A 24,472-nucleotide genomic window follows, 5' to 3' on the forward strand; every position below is an offset into this window, starting at 1 on the left:
TTTCGGGAAGTTCTTATTAATATTTTGACAAGAATTATAATTTATAACTGCAATAAAAAAGTAATAAAATCTAGGACACGTCTTTTTAACTTGGACGGTACGAAGTGATGGTGAAATTCGGCCTTTGCCGAACTCTAAGTGGTTTTCTAGAATATCCTTCTGGTGAAAGCGACCCTGAAAACGATCTTCGCCCTTCAGTACACGAATCAGACTTGGGAACATTCGCTCTTTATTTTATTCGCTCTTTATTATATAAAAATGAAATAATATTTTTTTTCATGCAAACATTTTCTATTAAAGATGTAAATATTTAAGAAAAAACAAATATTGAATATATCCCATTCTTTCATTCCACTTCTGCATTCTTTTTTACTCATTCCTTTCATATAGAACATTATTTTTATAGCAAATAGTTTATTTCTATAAAAAAAATGTTGGAATTATAAAAAATCTCCATTTACTTTACATATAGTTTACATTTAATTTTTTTTTCTTTGTGGGGGGGGGGGAGTGAAGCTTTAAAACTTTAACTTCTGTCCTAATTTTTATATACGGTTTTAAAAAAAAATTCTTTTCTTATTCCTCATTCAGAATCAGATGAATTTGTATCATAAATTTCAAGACAATTTATGGACATTATAAGACAGTGTATTTTCTATAAAGATTTATAATATTTTGTACAAGAAGGTGTTCTATCAGACATTTTAGAATATTCTTCAAATTCTAAGTCTAGTTTCGATTCTGTATTAGGATCCTTTACTGAAGTGTCTCATCAGTATCAAATGAGTATGAGTTCGCACCATTTTTTTCTATAGGTAGAAATATTTGCGAGGAAGATTTGAATCTCTTCTTTTCGTACACAGAGATTACCATAGCCATAACGTTAAATGAATTTATACCTCTAGAGCACGCACGGGCCAGTGTATCCACAACACTTCAGTAAAAAACGTAATGCACTGTTACACCGGTTTCTGCTGCTCTGACTTCCTTCGTCTAACTTAAAGGAGTTAAAAGGTGCAGTCTTTCATAAATTCCTAGAATTTCTAAGCGAAAGAGAAAAGATGTGGCAAAAAAAAAACAAAAAAAAAGAAAAGAAAAGGTTAATGAACTTAAGTAGGTAAGGAAGAAAGAAAACCTTTATTCGAAAATGAGTGATTGCATGAGAGAATTGAGAAAGATTCGTCTGAATATTTCCTCCGAGACATTCAGGTGTTTATTTAAGAGCAGATCTCACTTCGCTCTCTTGGGAAAGAGGGCCGATATGGTTCTGTTGCCTGCCACGTGGGCCGTCAGGTTCCGAAATGGAGTGAGCACGGGCTCCAGAGAATCGGCGATGCGTCGCATGATGCCCCCCTCAGGAGACTTCAGAATGTTCAGACTTTCTCGGGGTCCTGGAATACAACAAAGGAACATCATTAAATAAATAAAAGCAAAAAGATGCAACAAAAACGCATTCTGGTTAGAAGAAGAAGGGGAAAAAAGATTACAGTGTCAATAAAAAAAGTTACGAAGTAATAGCTAAAATGCCAGAAGGATACCAGCACTTCATTTTCTCAAATCTGTTGAGGTATTTATCACGCTGCAGGATACAATTCCACCCTTTCTTGGCAGAAGTTCAACTCCCATCCTCTTGACCACCTCCTGGCAGTTGTCTTCACTTGTTTGTCGTAAGATAATTTTTCTGATAAGTGCTACTTCATTTGGCAAAGTAGCAAAGCCAAGGATGCAGCAAGAGAAGTATACCCCCTTTTGAAGTTCTCTGAGTCAAATCTTGATGAGCGATGAATGGCGATGCTGGAGCTGTCGCCATATTCAATTCAGATGTTCAACACCGATTCGAAGCACATCGTCCGCTCTACTGCAGATTCACCGTAGATTTTGCGACCTAAGAATGAATTTCTAATGTAAAAATATTTTTAGCTCGAAACAAGGAATCGACTGCAAATCGGATTGCAACGAGATACCAATTGTCAAAGTGCTTTGACTTTGCTATAACTCGTTTTAAATTTAATGACCTTTTGTAGCAGCTTCACTGAAACAATTATCATCTGCTAGCCTTCAAAGAAAAAAAAACTTTTACTACCGATTGTATTCTTTTGAAGTAATTCTTCTCGTAATATCATTCTTACTTTCTCGTATACAAAGTGTAGAGAAAGTATTGTGATCGCCAAAAGATTCGAGCTCGAGATTTTGACGAATCTCCACGTTTTAGACATCCCCGAGTTCGAAAAACACATTTTTAGCATTATGTCTGAATGTCCGTCTGTGACAAAGCTTATTCAAAAAAGCTTTCAGCTAGACGGGTGAAGTTTGACATGTAGTCTCTACACCAAATTTTGTGCAAAATCTATTTAAAGGAAGTCTGTCTGCCCGGTTATTCGAATAAAAGTTAGTAAGATAATTATAAAACGAAGGAAACTAAATGGAGAAAATTCTGTACGCAGAATTAACATCTGTATTATATGGCAATGATTTGGTGATTATATATATGGAAGCTTCTGGGCTAGGCGGCAGTTCATCTTCCGTTAAGCTGGAATAAATGGATGAGTTGCAATAGAATGCATGTTGAGCATAATTTTTTAAATTATAAGAAATATGCTGATAGTGAATAGTTAGAGGAAATGCACTTTAATCTATTAAGATTGTTAAATCATTTATACCATAAACACGAATCAAATTTGGAGCGAAATCCAACAAAAGTTTGTATGTCTATCGGTCTGTATTTACAGAAGCCTACAAACGCCACAACTCAAAAACGCAATGACTTAAATAAATTGAATTTGGCATGTGATTTTTTGACACTGCAAGTGTAGTATTGTGTCAAATTTTGATTTCAATCGGTCAAGAAAAGACGCATCTAAAGCACAAATGCAAATTTCAAATAATATGAAACACACGCCAGGGATTAATCTCTAAGAAACCCGCTAAAGATTATGGGATAGACTCAGTAAAAATGATATTTCGCAACTATTGTACTTCAGCGCCATACAGTGGGATTCTCTGGGATATTTTTGTTATTAAAGAGCATGGAAAAATATTTAGGGATACAACGCCAGCTGATTCTTATCAATCCTTGAACAAAAATCCATTCATTGTATTTGTCTTTTGCAGCAGAATGTTGTTTGAGAATCCTTCTTCCTGGAGTTTCTGGAGAGAGATCCGCACATCCTAACCAACTCCATCGTGTTGAGTCAAATAAAGCTAATGTCTTCAGAAATTGCAAAATTTACAATGATGCTAATATCACTGATTCAATCAGAAATAGAATTTGTGAACTGAGAGCGGTAATGAATGAATGTTCGAGACATTGTACAATTCGAATCTCGATTAATTGCGAAGGGATTATCCGTGGTAAAAATTGTGTTAAAAATTCAACATGAATAAAAAACATTTGTTTTAGTACACAAAAAAATTCATTATTATTATTTTGTAAAAAGAAAACCACAGAACTCTAAGAGCTTAAATCGCCTGTGTATTAAATAGCAGGTGAATGCCTCGGCAACTTATTGTAAATAAAAATTATCAAAAGCATTGTCGTGTTGATTATTGAAGCAGTGTCGTGCCTCTGATTATTTGGAACCATCCATTTCTGTGTGTGATTGCTACTTTATTTAGCTTCACCGTACGCATTAACAAATTATTAATATAAATTAATGTTTGAACTGAAATCAGTTATAAAATAAAAGCGAATCTTCAATTTCTCCAGTCAGTCACTGACTTGGAAGGCATTCGAATATAACGCTATGTATCCTCGAATTTTCTTTATTGACTAGGTTGTTTATTATCGATAGAAAACAAAATCTTTTTAGCGCATGATAGTCAAGCCAAAATATTAAAAATAACTAGATAAAAACTCTTATCCAATAAAGCAACAAATCGCTAAAATATTTTTGTGACACCAAATCTTATAAGGCAAATATTTGAAGCCAGATACTTCATCAGTGAAAGCTGAATTTGAACTTTCTTTTAATGCGTATAGTATAAAGTATTGAACTATAAGTATTAAGTTCAATAATTAAATGCAATTTAATTTTGAAAAGTTGCCAGTCCGTTTTGAAGGCGGAATAGGAAGTGAACGACAGTTGAAATGATGTTTCCGTTTCATATTTAAATGGTTACAAGAAATAAAATTTTTCAATCATAAATTTTTGAAATTATAATTTATTTTATTTATTTATCTATACATAGTATAAAATGAAGTCTCCTCAAAGTGTCTGTATGTTTGAAACAGAAAAACTCGGGAAATACTTAACTAATTTTGGTGATATCTGTACCATTTTGTAGGGTATTTATCGGGGAAGGTTTTAGTATATTGAAGTCATATCAAAATAAAAAGAAGTTTATAATTACAATTTTAATTATTTTCCTACTACGATTCGCGCATGCGTAAAACAGCAGTATCAGTGCTTTGTCTACATTGTGAGCTTTATTCTATTAAATCCGTGTGGCACACCTTATTTGGTAGTATTTTTTTTTACTTAATTTATTCTCTGAAAGCTCCTAGTATTGATCACCCTTTACGTTTGCGACTCTTGTTGTTGATTGCAAAAAAAGGGCTTGTTTCTGTATCCCCAAACAACGCTTAAAGCTTATCTAAGGAATTTTTTGATCATCCTGTAAAAAGTTTGGTCGCAAGTTACGAGAATATTCAGAGCCACTGCTGCTGCGGGCCAGTGTTTCGCTTGGTGCATCACGAGAAAACCGAAAAGTATAGCATATTTGCAATCCAGTTGGTTTTCTCGTAGACAGAAAAAGATATAAGACACTGTGCAGTCATACGGCACATGTGATACGAAATGATCATGATGTCGTGATAGTGGACCCCATAAAGCACCGAAATTTGTCTATGGACGTTTACCAAGTGATGTCACCTGAATAAATTTCATTACTCACTAAAATTTGCGATAACATCACTGATTCTTTTAAAAGCTGTTTCCGTCAGAGGCCCCTTCCGTTCATCTTCGGATCGAGCCATTTTGCGAAGGGAAGGGAAGAGATCCAGCGTCTGCTTCGTGATGTCGAACAAAACAGCCGTTCGATTGGAAGCTCCAATCGGCAGGATGAAAGTCAGTAGAAACTGAAAGAGAGAGTCATTCGAAATATTTATTGAATTGCATCTTGTTTTTATTTCGTTACATTTAATCTTAATTTAAACTTAAAAAAGTTTTCGATGAAATTTAGTTGATAAAATGATAAGGATAACGCAACTACAACTAGGAACTCTTTCTGAAATATCCATGCCACACCATTAAGAGAATCCACCAATAGATCATTTTGATTAGAAGAGTCAGAGAATAGCCAATTAACCTAAGTTGATTTACAGAATCGGAAATAAACTAAACAAATGAGATTTTTGCTGGCATTAGTCGACGAAAATTGAAAACAAAAGTAACCAATAATGCTATCTAAAATATCTTCAGTTCAAAAATTTTATTAAGATATTTCCCATTTGCTACTAATGCCTTTACGATTCCTTCGAAAGGATTGCTCGTCAGATGCTGACACCATTCCAAGGAAGGGAAATTTATAATTTGACATTCACACATATCAAAAATAGTGCTAGTCGAGGAAGCTTTATGATCTTTAGGAGTGAAATTAGACTTTAATTGCAAAGTAGCACAAGGAGATTGCCGATATAGCAAGAGCAACAAAAACTTTATTAATCCAATAATATCAACGAAAGAGACACATTTTTTAGGTCTAGTCATGCGTACGAACAGGTATCTTTCTTCGAAGAACCACTCATGAAGTACCATTAACGCTCTTTTATATAGAGATATAATTAGTCGGAATTGTTCGTTCTTACGCCTGCGCAGTGTTTGACTCTCTAATCTTGTACAATAGTAGTTCTAGACCCCACAGAGCTCAATAAGTGTAAAAGTTCCTTCAAGGGAATTTTATTCAACGTATGCACTGGGAAGAAAATTTTGCCGAGCAGGCATGTAAGAAAAAACTCCAGATAGGCATTTCACTGCAGTTAAATCCCTTCCAGTCCTTCAGTGTCATCGAACTCTCCTAAGGCAGCAACTTCCCCAAAAGAATTCAACTTTGGATATGTGAGTCCCATATCCCGATATTCCCAGGTATTTTTTTACTCCTTTTATATTTCAGTACACCTTTTGCTTTCTGCTGTCAAGTTCAATGCCTCGTGGCTCATTCAATGTCTGCTTCTCATGGATGGCTAAAAACTTCACAGACAGGCCATGTGGGGCGAACCCCTAAGATGTTTAGTACACTTTGTCCCCAAGTATCGATTCGGCTGATAGCTAGTCACCTGAGTAGTTAATTTGCTATGGCGCAAACACGGTATTTACAAGTTCTATAAGAATTTAGAAGGTTAGTGACAAATTATATACGATTGGATTGGGTTGTTAATATTTTGCATTTGAAGCTACGTACATAAAAATCTAATAAATGCTACAAAATAAATACTCATACTGTTCTTTTGACTAAGTAACGAGAACATTCCCCATTCAACCCTCTAGTATACTAATACAATTTTGTCTCAATACTTGTGCTAACTAATACTTGTGCTAATACAATACTTGTGTATACTAATACTTGTGCTTTGCATGAAAGAAAGTGAGATAGTTCCTTTGGCCGAAATGTAATGTAGATAAATCAGCGGGGGTGGTCTCACCAAAGTTTTCTCGCATACTCTCTAATAAAGACAAATTTGCATCTTAGATGTGTTTTTTTTCCCAGCCGATTGAAACCCAAATTTGAGATAGAGCTGTAATTGCAAAATAACATAACAGATTTGGTAACTTAAAGGTATTGCGTTTTTGAGTTGTCGCATCTATATGCTTCTGAAAGAACAGGTTGACAGGCGTTCAACTGGCTGTCGGATTTGACACAGAGTTTGACAAAAATCTACACATTTGGCATAAAGGCGTATACCTAATGTCATCCATCTAAATCAAAGCCTTTTTTTTAGTTATCTTTGTCACAGACAAGACAGACATAATCTCAAAAATGTGTTTTTCGAACTCGGGGAAGTCTGAAACGGGGAGATTTGTCAAAATCTCGAGTTCGAGTCAAAATCTCGTGTTCGAGTTTTTTGACGATTACACTACTTTCTCTACACTTCGTATATGAGAAAACAAACTCATATACGAAGGATTTGGGGGGTTGGGAAAGGCTGAAAGTAAAAACTTAACCACTTACTTTATTTTTATTTATTTATTTGGATTGTTATAATGATTTCTCATAGCATGAGAGAAAGTGGAAACACTAAAAAAAAGGAATTCCGATGATGTTTAGTTTTCTAACACTATTTGTTAAGAAGTCAATGCCATGTGACACCACTCAAGGTCGAATAATGATGCCATTTCAACACGAAAGGCTCTATTGACCTTGACGCGTTGCAAGACCCCAGAGTTTTTTTTTTTTTTTAATCCACAAGAATAAACAAAAAGTAATAAAGGAATGGGAGGATTGTTGAGAAAAAAAAAAAGGCTTTGAGATTTCTAACATTTAAAAGACTCCTCAGTGCGTGACATCGTATTTCCCCCGCCGGAAAAACACGAAAAAACAATTTGATATTGGATAGTATTTGAAATAAACCAGAGTTTTTCATTTTGTAAAATATTCGTGCCATTCATTTGGGTAGCAGTTCATTCATTCATTCATGTGAAGAAGTATTATTAGATTTGTTTTTGGATCAGTCAGCCCACTTTAATAAGAGAGGTAATATATTTAACACCCAATTCATTAGTTTATAAAGTGTCTTTTTTACTCTCGCCTATTAACGCTGCTATCTCTTATAGCAAAAAAAAAGGGTTTATAAACACTTTGGCCCCACAACAGGATTTCAACAATTAAAATAATGAACAATTCATTATTTAAAGAATTATTCAATGATTTAATTTTCTGATGAAACGCAAACTTTGATGCTTTTCTCTCTTATTTCAAACTATAACGAATTTTCTTGATTTGTTAATTTATTAACAATTCATCTAGCTCATCAGCAAATAAAGTATTTTTTATCAAACAAGATACATTTTCTTCTTCTTTGGATTCCTTTCATTTTTTCTTCTTTTTAAATATGGCACCCTTGATAAAAAAATCGGTCCTCTGAAGAATTTTTAAAATTCTTACAGGTAGTAACCAACTGCAATGCACGTATACATGATTTTATAGCATGCTTTAATAGATATGTTACTGTTAAAGTGATAAATACGATTATTATGAACACTCACCGTTCATTATTTACAATAACCGCTTCTTTTGGTCAAAGTGAGAAACATCGCACATTATTCACTTTAGCCGGTTATTATTAGTAATTCCCGATGAAGTTGGGTCAGTGTGATGAAACGGTTTATGTAGTATTGGGACAAGGGGGTGCTTCTTTGTAGATGTTTTTTAAACTTGCTCTGAAGTTTTTCTATGATATTGTTTTCTAACTTCTTTTTCTTTATTTCATATTTAATTAGTTTCGTCTCTTTTTGGGAAGGGGGCATGAGTCATTGAACAATCCCAATGTCTATCTGTTGAAGGAAGAAAAAAGATATTTTGAAGCATTAAAAAATGGATGCATTAATGGCGGATATAGTAGATAATAATTTTTTTTTTATCCATCAATGTTCCCTTTCATTTTATTCTTCTTATTCCATCCCTAACATATATTAAGGTCAATGAGAATAACCGGTTATTACTAATACAAACCGATCATGATGAATAATAACCGCTTCTTTCGGTTATTTCTAAATGGTTGTTGAAACGTGACTTCATGACTTCTAAATCGTCTTCCATTGTGTCATAGTAAAATGTGATAAAATAACTATCTCAATGTGTGAAAAACAATAATATAAACGCCAAAAACGGACAACGAATGAATCGGGAGCCTAACTTGTAAAATAAACAATCAACTGATATTGTCTAGCTGTTGCCAACGCATGAAAAAAAACACGAAAAACTGGCATTGACCCAACTTCATTGATTAGTTTTAATAATAATTGGGTAAGGTGATAAATGCTCATCATTTATTCACTTTACCGGCTTATTTTGTTATTATTAATAATGATATGTTGGTATTAATAATAACCGATTCTTCAAGATGACCGTAACATATACATTTTATTTTTGAATAATTTTATTTTAATATTTTAGCGAATGGCTCTCTAGAGCTCTATTTAAATCCCTCGCTTCTTCTTTTTAGTTCATATAAAGAGAACTCATTCGCAATGAATCGAACGCTGCATAAAGAGAAATCTGTAAATGTAAACTTATTTCATGCTTGCACTCATTCATGATTTTTCGATAAACAAAAGCAAAAAAGCAGCTTTTAAGGAAGCATTTGAGTCTTGCAAACATGTTTTGCAACATTATAAGCTACTTACCTCCTTACGAAATAATAGAGAAATAATTAATCAGTATTTATTTAATCTTTACTTTTCGTTTTCTACTTTGTAATAACTAAAATCTGTCTATTTCGTTGTGATTATGACTTCAATAACCTTATTATAAAATAGCATAAACCATGACGTAAAATTCTTTTCACTTGCTGCCTCCCCTTTTTTTTTAATATAAAAAAAAATCTTAGCCGCCCGTTTGTTTCGATTCTAAAAATTTCGAAATGATCAAAAATTAATAAAATAAATACAAAAATAAAGCATTAAATCGATATTTCAAAAGGAAACTCCATAATTAAAATAATCATTAACCGATTTCTAATGATTTTCATACATTATTATTTAACTTAACTTGTTTCATCTTAATAAGAATGGAATTTTAAAATCAAGCTTTCATTCATTTTTTGATAGGCGAGTTTTCAAATTTGGTATCTTGCGTATTCTCAAAGATATTAAGGTATTTTAATATTTTCAGAACTCAGTTATTAATTAATCTATTAATAAAATTAAATTTTTATCCCATAGCAATGGCGTCACATGTTAGTGAATTTGGAAAAAAATGATTTTATGATTCTATAATATTTATAAATAAGAAATCCTAAATTAAAGACTCAACAGTAGAAAATACATGAAATAAAATTAAAATTTTTCCTGTTTTTGTGCATAGTTAAAATAAAGGAGTTTGTAAATGATGCTTTATAAATTCATCATTTTTTTCAATAACAATTAAAAATAAATAAACAGCCTGAATACGCAATAGTTGATCTTATTGAAACAATAAATTTTTGTAGTTAAAATATGATTCATTCCTCATAAGGCAGTTTTTCAAATATAATATAAAAGAAGTCTACTATCGACAATTTAAAAAAAACGAGACATATCATTCATACCTGAGAAAAATTTAATAAAAACACATTTTTATTATTGTTCGAAACAGCTGAATTTCTTTTATTTTAATTATTTTCCACTTTTCAATACTGAGATAAATTGCTTTTCAAAATTTTTCGCTATAAGTAGAGAATCTAAATTTAATTTGATTAATGATTAACTGGTAATTAAGTTCTGAAAATATTGCATTGCCAATGAGAACATACAAGAGTACACGCTTTCAAAAGTTAAGAAAAAAATAGATTTAAAAGAATTCTATCTTTACAAACCGTCAACAAATGAGATAAAAGAGAATTAAAAAAACCATTTCTTAACTAATAGGGCCGTGTCTGACATCAACCGTGAATTCGTGACTGACTTCTCTATTAAAAAAAGTTCTGTGGGTTGCGTTTTTCTTACACTTTGTTATTATGTACTTTCTTGTCATTCCATTTCTCGTGATAATATTTATTTTAACAAAAAATTACAAACTTAATTCACGAATATTACAATACACCTTATCAAAATAATTCTTATAAATCATAAATTTTAATACTCGGAGAATATTATTCTAATATATTTTTGGGGATAAATAACAGAAACTCGACTCACCAGAACAGGAAACGCCTTCATTCTTCTACTGTGCTAAACAAAACTGACAACGGATTTCTTTTCCGAATGTCTTTGCGTTCATGGTCTGATTCCTCCCAATCAGGAAAAGTAAATAATCACTTTCAGCTGCATTCATTTTCGCACTTTTTCACAGTTCTTTAGCGATTCGCTTCCTCTTTCGAAATCCAGTCGTCCGCTCTTTATCGAAGACTTCGGAATAAGAAATGGTTCGACTGGTGGAAATGGAATGAGCGGATAGAAAATAATTAAGAGTGAAGCAGACGAAGAATTTGAAAAAAATTTCGATTTCTGCGTTAACAGAAGATGAATTTTAAGGCTTAAGAATCCTCAACTCTAATTACTACGTTAATGAGTTTGGACAAATAACATTTATATTAACATTTATGTATATATATATAGAGAGAGAGAATACCGGTACTGCTATTTATTTGTATTTTTCTCGTATTCGAAGTAAAGAGAAAGTTTATTATTATAGCCAAAAATTTGGACTCCAGATTTTGGCGAATCACCGCGCTATAGATTTTCACAGATTTCGGAAAACACATTTTTGGAAATGTCTGTCAATGGCGAAGATGACTCAAAAACTCTTTTAACTAGACCAATGAAATTTAATACGTGGTCTCTGTGCCCAATTTGTAGGATTTCGTCAAATTATGACAAAAATCTATTCAGAGAAACTCTGATTTTTCGGCTGTTCGAATATAAATTAACACTATAAATGAATAAATAAAAAAAAAAAACGAAGAGAGCGAAACGGATAAAATTCGGTGCACAAATTTAATTTCTATAGTGTAGACTCAACTGTCAAATTTTGTTCCAAATCTATCCAGGAATGGCTTGAACGTTTGTGGGACTGTTTCTAGAAGCATGTAAACGCCGCACTCAAAAACGCAATGACTTAAATATATCAAATTTGGTACGTGATTTTTGTGTATATCTGTGTTAAAGTGGGAATGTATATCTGTGTTAAATTGTTGTTTCAATCGGTTGGAAAAATACGCATCTAAGTCGACTTTCGGATATTGTTAATCACGTACCACAGAATAATCGCCTTAAAAGAAAAACACTCTCTAAGGATCACGCGATAGATTCGTTAAAAGTGCTAAATTCACGTTAAAGATTAATAATTCGTAATCATTGCACGTAGGTGCCACGTAAGGTGTTCTATGCTTTATGAACCACTTTTTTTTTTTTTTTTTTTTTTTTTTTTTTGCGAAAGCTGGGGAGAGATTAAGAGAGCATACAAGAGCACATTCATTAAACAAATGCGAAGAAGTTTTGCTGGGACCATCCCACTGGATACATACAATATCAAATTCATAGTTTTCAATTAATATTAGTGTGACTGACTCAAGTAATATAGAGAGCATGCAGCATTGTTCTGAAAAATACTTGCCGATCGTTCACTGAATTTTTTAAAAAAATTTCTAATCAGTAACAATAATACAGAGGAGATTCATAAATTGCTTGCATGCTTTAGAAATCAGAATTGTTAAATAGATTTGATTTAAATTTTACTCACAAATAACATGATGAATGAAGGCGCGTGGGCACTTGAATTGGATTTATTTAATAATTTTTATGTATTTTTATTGAATTATGAAAATGAATGAAATAAATATTTATTTTTTTACAAATATTATTTTGAATTGTATCTTTGTTAGTATTTCATGATTTTAAAAGAAACTTAATTTCTCTCATTCATTTAAAATAAGCCTAATGGTTTGGCAACACTGAACTTCTAATAATGCAGGAAACACATATACAAATTGATAACTATAACGACATCTTCATTAATACCTTACTTTTATTTCATAGAATGTGTGAGCAAAATACGAGAAAATTTGGGCTTCAATTTTATTCATGTTCGCATTTGAGCCGTTCATAATCGATATATTGAATGTTGCACAGAGAGAACACCTTGGTTTGAAATAGAGAAGAACGATTTGTCGAGGAGCGTGTGCGAAATAGGAATACTGCTGACCGCTGTACTCAGAGGCGGCGGCAGAGATTTGCCGACGGGGTACAATATCTCTCATTTGGTCTCAAATGAACACATCATAATTAAGTTGACATCTAAATGAAAAATGTCAAGTATTATTTAGCTACTTTTTTATTCAGATGCTGATCCTCTCTTTCAACGTTAAAACTTTACAAAGGCATTTGTAAAAAAAAAGTTTCCTTTATTGACCATCAAAAAATTGTCAACATTTGAGTCAATTTCTTTATGAGTATCTTGAGATTTAATTTCTCTGAGATCTATTTTTAGAAAAAATACGGTTATCTTCCATTCTAGATTGCAGCATATAGATAGAAACACAGACTGCGCCACAATGTCTTGTCCCGCTAAATGAACAGATGCATGCTCTTATTATTCTATATCAGAAGCTATATAAAATGAATGTTGAAACAAAAAGTTCTAAAAAACAAACCTTTTTAGAAATCCAGAATAATAAATAAAAATATATTCGATATTTTCTCCAAAAATCTATTTTCAAGCGCAACCCCCCCCCATAAAATATTTATTAAATAAGGATTGCAACAACGAGCAGGAATTCAGACGTGTTTCGAATCCGAGAAGAATAAATGCGCGCACTCAACAAAAACTTAGTACTGCGCGGACACGAACCATATAGAATTCAGAAAAGATACAATGATGTTGTTTCTTAAGAAGGCTGGAGAAAATATTTTGTTAATGTATGTACAAACTTACTATTTTATGTGAGATATGAAAAATATTATTATGAAAAATGGACTGTTTAAACGTTGCATACCCCCAGTATTTATTTTTCAATATATATTTAGGCTTCAAAAACCAATGCGTTTTATTAAAAAAAGCTAGTTAGATTTTGAATATGAATTCCCCTATCTTCACTTTTTTACGTGTGCGTTTTTATGGGTTTTTTAATTCGCAGTAATTCCAAACTAATATTCCTTACAAAAAGTAAGTTTTATCCCCTCAATTGCAGGCATTGGTTTTTCTTAATCCCTTCGTATACAATGACGTCTGACTCGCATATGGATTGACTAAATTTTTAAGTCTGCAATTAAATGAAAATATTAAGAAAATTAAAATGTAAAAATCAATTGAAAACGCATCTCAAATGCCCGTATATGATTACTTCAAATGTCCTTATATTATTTTAGTGATCACAATTATTATAATTTTCCCAAATAAGATCTGACATCTAATTAGGAAATTAAGTAAATTCATATGTCAAGGGGTTATGTGTTATATATAAAATTCTATGAATAACTTTTTTAATCATAATTTTATTAAAAGTCCATAAAAATTTAGAAGCATCTGAATTTATATAGTTTTTCGGCAAATAGTAATTGGAAAAAAAAATAAAAAAGATACATTCCCCGATTACATAGTAATAATATTGAATGCAGAGTCTGAAGAATTTAGGAAGTAATTTATTTAACAAATTTAGTGCATACTTGGATAAACTCTTTTGAGTGTAGCTAAAAAGTTACCGTACCACAAATATATATATTTTTTGTCGTCAACTGCAGTTGTTAATATTTCTTTAGTGTATTAATTGTAGCCTGATAAATTAGATTGCAAAAGAAAACAGATATTTTACTGCTAAATAAACTTAATTTACAGTTATACAATTTACTTACTCCAGTTATTTATAATGAATTCACATAATTTGGCTGCAGCAAAGTAACTCTTTTTATCATGCATATGCACAAGAGTGTCAAAAGAAAAGAGTGTTTTATTAAACTTAGTTTAACCATTAACCAGATTTTGGTCGGGAATTCTCACACCGAAAGGAATAAAATAAATTTACCAATTCGTTACCGAGAAAGCAATAATTAGATGAATAAGATGACGATTCATTTCAGAACTTGAATATGAATGATGAATTATGAAAAACAACTCTATCGTCCTATTCATAAATAATATAAAAGCATCCATTTTTCTAATAATTCACTGGCAGGTAATCGAAGTGCTCGATGAACGCAATTTTTTTTTCCAGAATCTAGAAGAAAATCTTAGCCGAAGGACAAAAGTTAGTCGGGAAAAATGTGACTTCTTATTATAAGCTTATTGATTATTCTGTCAAATATAGTATAAATTATATGCTGAATGAATTTTATATTATTTAAATCAAATAACTGAGAATTTGGACTTAACGTCGTCGACATCCATCGCATTGAATTCTTAGTCGACCGATCAAAATTTTTTTCCAAAATACACCATGTCTTATGTCTTATTCACAAGTCGCCTTGTCGGTTATGTTGCCCAAAATTAGTGCAAATTAAAAGCTTGGTTCACAATTAAATAAAATGTCTGAGAAATGTGGATAGTCTTCGACATTCATTACATCCAGTTCACAGTCGGCCGACCAAAAATTGTCGGTAGAATGCGATATTCTTATTCACTTGTCGGATGTATTGCCATAACCAGCGCAAATTAAAAGCTAAATGAACGACTTTCTGCAGACTTAACGTCTTCAACACTCACCGCTTGAGTTCATGATCGTCCGACCAAAAGTTGCCATGAAAATGAGCCTATCACGTTGTTGTTTTCTTATTCACTTGTTATCTTGTCGGTTAAATGGCCACAATTAGTACAAATTATAAGCTGGATGAACGGCATTTGAATGAGATGTCTGAAAATCTTCGAACTTAGACATCCACTGCATTCAGTCCTTAGTTGGTTTATCAAAAATTGTCAACAAAATACGGCATACTATTGAGCTACTACCCTATCTATTATTTTGCCAAATGTAGACAAAACACTTTAACCGTTACTTGTATATTTCGACTGTTTATAATATATTTAGTTTAAAGTGGTTTTTAAATTATCATATTCGATAATGGGCAACTCTCTACACACATACTATAGTGGAGAACATTTTTGCCGACTAAACTCTCAATCTCTGCCACCCCCCTGCTACCTCCGCCTCTGGCTATATTGAGCATGAAGTTGAGGTCAATGGGGGATACGCACAATTAATAATTTTTAAAATCCGCTACTAAATCAAATTCAAAAAGAACCATGAATGAAATGATAATCGAGTTCAAATTTGTCATCTGTCAAACAGCATTAAGAAAACATTTCCCAGTCTAACATTATATCTCCAACACTGTATCCAGATACATTTAGTATAGTTTAATTTCATGTTTTAAAAGTAGCAATTTCTCATTTTTTTGTGATACAATTTCTAAAAATTTTACTCATTATTTTTACAGATTTTAGAATTCGTCGATTATTAGAATAAGATAGGGTTGTTTTGTTTGATTTGAAATTGAAATCAGTGTATCGTTTGGGTTATGCGTAGATTAACGTTTTGGAATGTTATAATTTTCTTTTAAAAGACATCCTACCAAAAGTCCTAAATTATTAAATGAGGCGATCTCCGTATTTTGTAAACCAAGTATTTTTAATTATGCCCATTTTTAAAATACTTTTATTTAATTGGATTTGTTTCATGTTTTTAAAAGTGAAAAATTTATAATCCATTTTTTTACTTTTTCATTAGTACGACAACCTTCAAATTTTGTAAATGTTTGAAGATAATTTTTAATTCATTTATCATTTTCATTATTTGCATGTCAATTAAACGATTCATTTCATTTAATTTTCGCTATTTCTGAGGACGCATCCTAGTTTACGAACAAATTTATATCAAGATTCCGTAATATTTATAATACTGAGTTATAAATTAAAGACTGACGAGTAAAAAAAAAATAATGAAAACCAAATTTATACTGTTTAGTTTGGTACTAAAAGTGAATTTTTAAAACAACATTTTTTTAGCAAAGAGCTTATTTCAATGAAGCTTGTATCTTTACTGCATATTATTTTTTAAACTGGAAAATTCAGAGAATGAACAGCAACTTCTTTGAGTTTTCTTTTGGGAGGGAGGGGGGTGGTAAATTTCTTTTCGGGAAGAGCAATCATTCTCTTGGAACGTTCTTGGATAGACAATAGAAAATAATGGTGCAAATTCAGAGCGGCCATTGCGAAAGCACACTACAAAAATAGCAGACGAGAGATTCAGCTGTGATTCATGATAACTTATAAGATCCAATTTCAACTCTCGCGATCCTAAATATTTGTCCCAACTTAGAGTTTAAAAGTTCGATCATTGTTGCAGGCAAGAAATGCACGTTTCTTTCTTGTGTACTAACTCAATGCGGCGCGTTTTGAGATGCCTGGTGTTCCGAAGAAAACCGCGGATTTTCAGCTTCTCTTCCACCGTTGGCTCCAAAATTTGACACAGATCAACAATATTGACACAGCATATCACATTTTATTTGTCTAATACACGACATATTCTAGCTATCATACTCATATTTTCGCAACTTTACTCGGAATGTTTTAGAGATCCACGATTATAATGGTGTATGTATATGCTTGATTATACTTATCTAGCAATCCGGTTTTTGTTTTCTCGTGTACGAAATATCGAGAAATCAAAGAAAATAATTTTTAAATGAATAGTGTCTGTCACGTATTGTTTAGCGTCGGAGATGAGAGGATCACATCGAAGTAATCAGCATCACAATGGAATGAAGGACTGCAGCCTCTAGACTTTGTCTCTACCAATTTCGCTTTTTTTTTTTAGGTTCTGCTTTTGGGTGTTTATTTGTGTGATGGTCATCAAGTATGTTTAATGAAATTAAATAATATCATCGCATGAGTAGGCTCTGAATAGAGTTTTCTAGTTTTGATCATAACATAATCGCGTTATTTGCTTTAGCTTTTAACAGTAAAAAAGTTCTTGCACATGTTTAAAAAAACTGCTTCATTTTGATCTAAAAATTTCAGTCTGTAGATGACCGAAAAAAAAGGGTCAACAGATCAAGTGCAAGACAAAATTTTATTTTAAAACTTTAAAATAATAGTGTTACATAATACTTTAATGTACAGCCTTCAAGGAACAAATAATAACGCTTTATTGTACAGCCTGTCATTTCCGAAATCCTTTTGTATCATTCTTCAAAACTTTGGTGAACCTAAAATGGAGACAAAAATATCGGAACAAAAAATGGGAAACAAAACTTTTATGCTTAAAGTATATTGAACTTGCAGTAGGAATTCGAATTCAAGTGCAGTTTTTATTTATGCAATAACCATTTTAAACGGATTTTTACTAATGCACTGCTTATTAGATGGATTTGAAGGTAGTAGTAAAAATCAAATGCTAGCATAAAAAACGCTATTCCTTCTGTTTAAACCGCTTGATAACATTCTTAAACATCAGTGAACAGAAATTATATATATGCAAGTGATCTAAAATGTATTGCTGCGTCAATGCCAGTTTAATCTTTAAAAGAAACATTTGAAACCAAAGGATTGTTCCGCCCTTCATTTTATCCCACACATTAAATAAGCTCGTGCTAGTAAGTTGGTTTAATGCTATTAAAATTTTATCATGTGTTCAATACACTTATTAACTGAGGCAGAATGTTCCAGATACAAAAGGAATTAAAAACTGCATACTTGCTTAATGTCGGTCGTTGTCAAATACTGTCTCAACAATCCGGCATTTATTAGACCAGTCGATTGTCGAATTAACAATAGTGCTAAAAAGGGATTCCCAGCCTCTAACTCGTACAGATTTTCAACCTATGCATGAGACACCTCTTCGGAAATCCCTCATCGGTTGCATTCCCGTCCACTTTGTTTTGACCTCTTATCTCTAATCCTCGTGAATTAGCAGGGTGGAATAGCTGAAAGGATGGATGTTCCATGCCTTTGTATCTTTTGACAAAAGAAAATTTCTTTGTCTTTTGGCATGCTGACAAAAAACATTTTTAATTCGTGAACGATAGTTCCAGTGATGAATTTTGAGACATACTGAAGGTGGACGGAGGAAGTACAGAAACTTCTGGACCAAACAGGAATTTGTGAACAACAGGAATTTGTGAATCTTATAATGGAAACTCGAATTTCACTCATTGGAAAATGAACAGCTGCTTCAATTCTGGTGACTCATTTGATCAAGTACTTAGTTTGATCATGTTACCAGATAGTATTTAGAAGGGAAAAAAATCCAGAAATTTTTTCGTTGTATTAAGCCAGTGACTCGTTGGGTGATGTCATTTCTTGGATGATCTGTCCAAAGGAATAGCAAATTTCGAGCTGGAATTTCGAAGCTGCTTGTATGGAAATATTATTCAATACATATGGTAAGAAAAGGGAGCGAATTATTGAGAGAAATTTTCTTTTTTAAAATGAATTTAAAATGACATGAAATAATGTTATAAAACTAAACCAACGAGAGTGTTCTCTCCTCTATTCTCTCGAATACTAAAACAATATGGGACATTTTACTCTTCATAGAACAAATAAAAAAGTAAGAATTGGTGTTTTATGAGTGTCTTCTTTTTCACTGAATGAATTCAAAACATGATGCGAATCTATAATGCTGCTGTCAAGATCGCTGAACTGCATTAGTCTAAGTCGTTATTGTTGCGACTGATTGAGCTGAAAGGTTCGCAAATGCATAGGCAGAGTGAAGTCCAGAAGCTGGTGATAAGTCCACAGGCTGAATGCTATCATTCTCTTTGCGTTTTTGAGTTATCGTATGTATAAACACATGGAAGGAAGAGCATGCGGACGTACTTCTTCCAGAATTTGATGGATATCTGGAATTTCGGTGGAAAGTCCGTATACCAAATTTCATGGCTGTAACTAGCTACATTTTTAAGTCAAATTATTCAAAGGCAAACAGTATCTCCCCCCTCCCCCCCCCCCGAAACATATTACTTCCACTTACTGAACTCTGAAATTTATATATTCATCTATTGTTTGAATGGCGTTTTATGGGATTCTAATACTTACTTTTTGTACACAAAAAAGGTAGAACTTTTTTACGCAACTAATCACAAGCAAGAAAGTTAAGCAGAGGGAAAGAGAAGGTTAAGTAGAGCCTTTTTTGGAAAGTACTTCTTCTTGATGGATTTGACACAAAATTTGAGGCAGATGAGTCTTATCTACAGTATCTTTTAAAAAGACAATACAATAAATTTCATACTTTTCCATTTTTAAGTTTCCATTTTCATACACGATCATAAATAAAAAATATTATTTTTCGGAATTAAGAAGTTATAAAACTTAGATATACGTTCAAATTTTTTTCTTTTTTGGTGATTTCATGCCTATTTCCAACATCAGAAAATCTGAATTGTGAAAAAAGGCGAATTCTTTAATTAATAATAGTTACTTAAATATTAAGCCTTCCATACTAACATCCATTTTATATATATACTTATAAAACGAAATGCATATCTGTTATAGACAAATTAATCGCACTTGTAGTCATGAAATTTGGAGTGCAAATAATCGTAATGGCGTCTCAATACACATCAAAGCCCAAAGTTTAAATTTTAATGTTATAAAAAAATTATTAAATGTTTTGGTTATTTTAGAGGATTTTCCGCACGTACTTTCTCGCTGTATTGCTTCTGATGGTTAAAGAAAATTATGAATTTTAATGGTAGGTAGTGATTTTCAAATGGTTATGACAGAAACTATGAATTTCTTTGATCTTTAATCTCGTCTTTTTGATCATTTTAATATAACACTACAAGTTGACGAGTACCTTCAACGAACGTTTACAGCACCAATAATTTTAATTCAGACAATTAATTCCACGCTTTCCGCTTTCTCCCCCTCACACACACACACAATGGTTAGTTGGAAATCTAAAGAGCTGTTGACTTGACAAATAATAATTTCAAAACTTTACCGTCATTTACCGGCCAAAGAACGTGGCAAACGGTCATTTGTTTTCCCGTAGATCCCTACTTTGGCATTTCCCAGAGAAGCACCCAGCACTTCCGGTCTGTATCCGAAATCTCCTTCGTCTCTCTGGTACAGGCCGACGGGCGCCCCTCCCAAGGAGGCAGCGTAGTTGCTGTCTCTTCCTCTTTCTGCAAGAACCGGGATCCTCCCCACCAACGGAACCACCGGGAGTCTGGCATTCGGGTGGGAAGCGACAAGGGTGAACATGGCACAGAAAAGGAGCTGCGGAAGGATGAGAAAGTCATGACATCTTAAAAAAGGTGTTTCCATAAGTGATTAAAAGAACTTCTTTAATTTTCAAAATTTCAATAAAAAATTATAGAAATAATAATTTACTACTTACGTCAAAAACTATTAAATATTTTGTAATAAGAAACACAAGTCCGAAACAATGAGCTTACTTATTAAGCTATGAACTGCGCCAAATATTACAAAGGCATATTGGTTTCAAAGCGAAGGAATTTCAGACTGTTCTTACTGCTTTAGTTCAGTTATATATTACCGACCCGATTTAAAGCAATGCGTGAACGTTTTTGAAATGTACCTTGGATTGAATTTTAAAGCTCACTCAGATAACAAGGCCGATTCCTGAGAGGGTACCCACTCTCCAAACTTCCGCTAATAGAAGGACACTTGGCCCAGATAAACGTAGCGTGCACCAGACCCAGTTACACGGCGGCTCTTCAATGGAATAGGATCATGAAGCTAAAACCTTCTCTCGAAATCAAGATCTTACCACTGGATCATTGCCTCTTGTCTCACCGGTATAAAGATACATTGCCTATAGCTAAGAAGTTACCACTTTAATAGATGTAAGATGGATTAAGCATCCACGACGCATTGCTTGCATTTCAACTGCACCCCGAACTACTATATTAAAAACCAATTTCAGAGTACAAATGACACATCTTTTATACATCAAAATATTCTATGCATAACTGGACTGGAAAACAATACTTCTGAATATGTACAATTAAATAAATATAAGAAGAAATGAGAACGAAAGTAATTAATACTTAAGAATATAAGTTAATATATATTGATATTAATACGCTGAGATCGAATGTTCACGATACCAAGATTTTGGGAAGGCCAACTTGGTGTGCTTTAAAAACCGATTGAAACCATCAAAGAGGAGAGATACCGAACGCAATTGATGCATTGGAACCGAGCATCGAACAAAACATTGTGACATTCTCAAGAGAGATTCGACAAAATTATCCTACAGCCTGACCCAGCTCTGCCAGATGTCACAAGATACTATCTCCCATTCCAAGTATGTTTCGACATACTTGGAATGACAGATGTTACCCTTACCAATATATTTTCCAGGCGTTGCTCCTTCCGACTACCCTTTGTTTTTGATCGATCATGCATGATCAATATTTCTGCTCTTATCGATTCGTGGTTCGCCTCAAAAGAGCATTGTTTTTCCGAAATGATACTCGAAAATTGCCAAAAAAGATGCGAAAGAGTGGTTGCTTGAGACTGACAGCACTTTGAAACATGAATAGATAATCCTTTTTTAAAAATAAAGCTTCAAATTTGAGGGGGAAAAGCGGAAGAAAATAATATGCTCACTTAATATGATAATCTTCGTTTTATTTAATGTTCTACTGGCAGCCAATGACATGACTTTCGGTGGAATTACACTAAAAATGCATAGAATGGTAGTACCTGTTTTGTGATATGGATTCAAAACAGACTTTAATATTTGTTTTGGAATTGTGAGTAGTGAAATGGCTTGCAAAAAGGTTTTTACACGTAGTATAATTTATCCACTGCATTACAAATAAATTCATGACACTTCCAATGAAGCCCGCTTAGTACACTGATTCTAGTGCCACTCGTAGAGAGCGCCATGCTGTGATATGCGAAAAAGTAATAAAATGTTCCTAACGTTATTATTTTCTCGTATAAGAAGTATCGAGAAAGTACTGTCATGGTCAAACAATTTGAACTCGCGATTTTCATTAAACTCCACATTTTAGATCTTCCTCCGTTACTAAAAAACATTTTTCGAATATCTATCCGTCCATTAGTCCATATGTTCTGTCTGTTTGTCTCAAAACTCAAAGATAAACTCAAAACTCAACTCAAAGATAACTCAAAAGTGCTTTGAACTAGACAGATCAAATTTGATCTATAGTCTTTGCATCAAATGTGTAGATTTCTGTCAAATTTTAAGCAAACTCTCTTCTTAGGAGGTCTGTCTGGCTGTTTGAATATAAATTAACAAAATAACTGCAAAATGAAGAAAGCTGGATGGATAAAATTGGGTACACAAGAAGAAATTTTATATTGTAGACACTTCTCAAATTTTGAGTCACATCCAAGAAGGTCCGCTCTTTCAGAAACATGTAAACACGATAAATCAAAAACACAATGGCTATATATATATATATATCAAATTTGGTATGTGATTTTGTAACTGCAACTGTAGTTCTGTGTCCAATTTTCGTTTCAATCGGTTCGGAAAAAAACACAAAATCACCTTTGTTAGAGAATATGCGAGAAATTACGGGGGACTGTTGATTTATAGTTGTAAAGTAGCTAATAACGACTAGTGCAATAATACTTCAGACGTCTGGTGACACTTTTACCCATAAACTTGAACAAATGCGGTGTTATGGAAAATGCAGTTCAGCTGATTTTTGCTTAAAACATCATGTAAGACATGAAAAAATGCAGCGGTTTCAGTCTTGTCTCATTTTTATTTTGGTTCCTCTCACATGCATCTCTCTCACGGGCAAGAAATTTCTGCTTTTGTCTGAAAGACTTGTTAAATTTTCTTCAAAGCTTCTGATTCTTATTTGCATTAATGCATTTTACGAGGGAGAATTTTACTACGCGAAATAATTAAACTTTGAAACAGCCGATGAGTCCAGTTTATTCAGATTAAAATCCCATTTTGAAAGTTTATCAGGATTATTTGGGAGGGGGGGGCGTAATCTGCAATTTCGGTACGACTCACTTCATCATTCTTTAAATTTTCATGCCATACTAACAGAAGGGCATCCGATCTCGATATGCACACTCCCTAACGAGCATCTCTCTAGCTCAAAACCCAGATACTGTCATCAGACTAAAGCAGTCCTCATCATATTCTGGGAAAAGATTGCGTCCCACTTCCAATACCCCTTCAATCATAGTTAACAGCAGTTTCAATAAAAATTTTGTACTTCGAGTTTAATCAATAGTTATTGAGCACTGCTTAATGAATAGATATTTTCTAAATACGCATGTGCTTACTAGTAAAATACAAGTGAGTTTTAATTAGCATATAATTTAAAACGAATTTCTCAGAATCTCACTAGATGTCGCAACAAATGAGAGATACGACAGATGAAAAAAAAAAAAAAGCTAACTTTACTTAAATACATTTTTATTTTCTAGTAGAAGCATAAAGAAAGCAATGTAATGGTCAAAGAGTTCGGATGCGAGATTTTGCTGACTCTCCCTGTTTCAAATCAGCCCGATTTCGAATAACACATTTTTGGCATTATGCCTGCGCGTGAACGTCATAACTCAAAAGTGCTTTCAGCCGGACTGATAAAATTTAGTATATGGTCTTTAGATCACATTTATAGAACTTTATTGAATTTTGGAAGAAATCCATTCCCAGGCTGTCCGTCTGCTCGACTGTTTGATTATAAATGAACTCAGTAATTCTAGAAGCCAAAGTATAATTTGGCATAAGTTTTAGTATCTAAACTATCGAATTTTGAATCGGATCTAACAAAGGGCCGCCTTTCTGTCTGTCTGTATTTTCGGACGCATATAAACGTAATAACTCATGAACGTCGTTGAAATGCTTTGTGTCACTGCAACTGCAGTTCCGTGTCAA

The 24,472-nt window shown here is 32.9% G+C and overlaps 1 protein-coding gene across 1 annotated transcript; it reads right to left on the reverse strand.

Moving 5' to 3' along the window:
• Positions 1-1,141: 1,141 nt before the first annotated feature.
• Positions 1,142-10,941, reverse strand: LOC129972978 (uncharacterized). Its single transcript, XM_056087311.1, has 3 exons — positions 10,833-10,941; positions 4,894-5,077; positions 1,142-1,391 (listed from the first exon to the last, which is right to left on the reverse strand). Exons 1-3 carry the CDS (start codon positions 10,851-10,853, stop codon positions 1,231-1,233), a joined length of 366 nt encoding a protein of 121 aa, XP_055943286.1. The 5' UTR covers positions 10,854-10,941; the 3' UTR covers positions 1,142-1,230.
• Between the last annotated feature and the right edge of the window lie 13,531 nt (positions 10,942-24,472).

The sequence above is a fragment of the Argiope bruennichi genome, chromosome 6 (genome assembly GCF_947563725.1).
Source record: "Argiope bruennichi chromosome 6, qqArgBrue1.1, whole genome shotgun sequence".
In the NCBI taxonomy this organism is placed as follows: domain Eukaryota; kingdom Metazoa; phylum Arthropoda; class Arachnida; order Araneae; family Araneidae; genus Argiope; species Argiope bruennichi.

Coding starts and splice junctions, on each gene's coding strand:
- LOC129972978 (XM_056087311.1), bottom strand. CDS start 10,853: ATGAAGGCGTTTCCTGTTCTG. Junction 5,078..10,832: donor TGAAGGCGTTTCCTGTTCTG/GTGAGTCGAGTT, acceptor TCTCTCTTTCAG/TTTCTACTGACTTTCATCCT. Junction 1,392..4,893: donor TGATGTTATCGCAAATTTTA/GTGAGTAATGAA, acceptor GTTGTATTCCAG/GACCCCGAGAAAGTCTGAAC.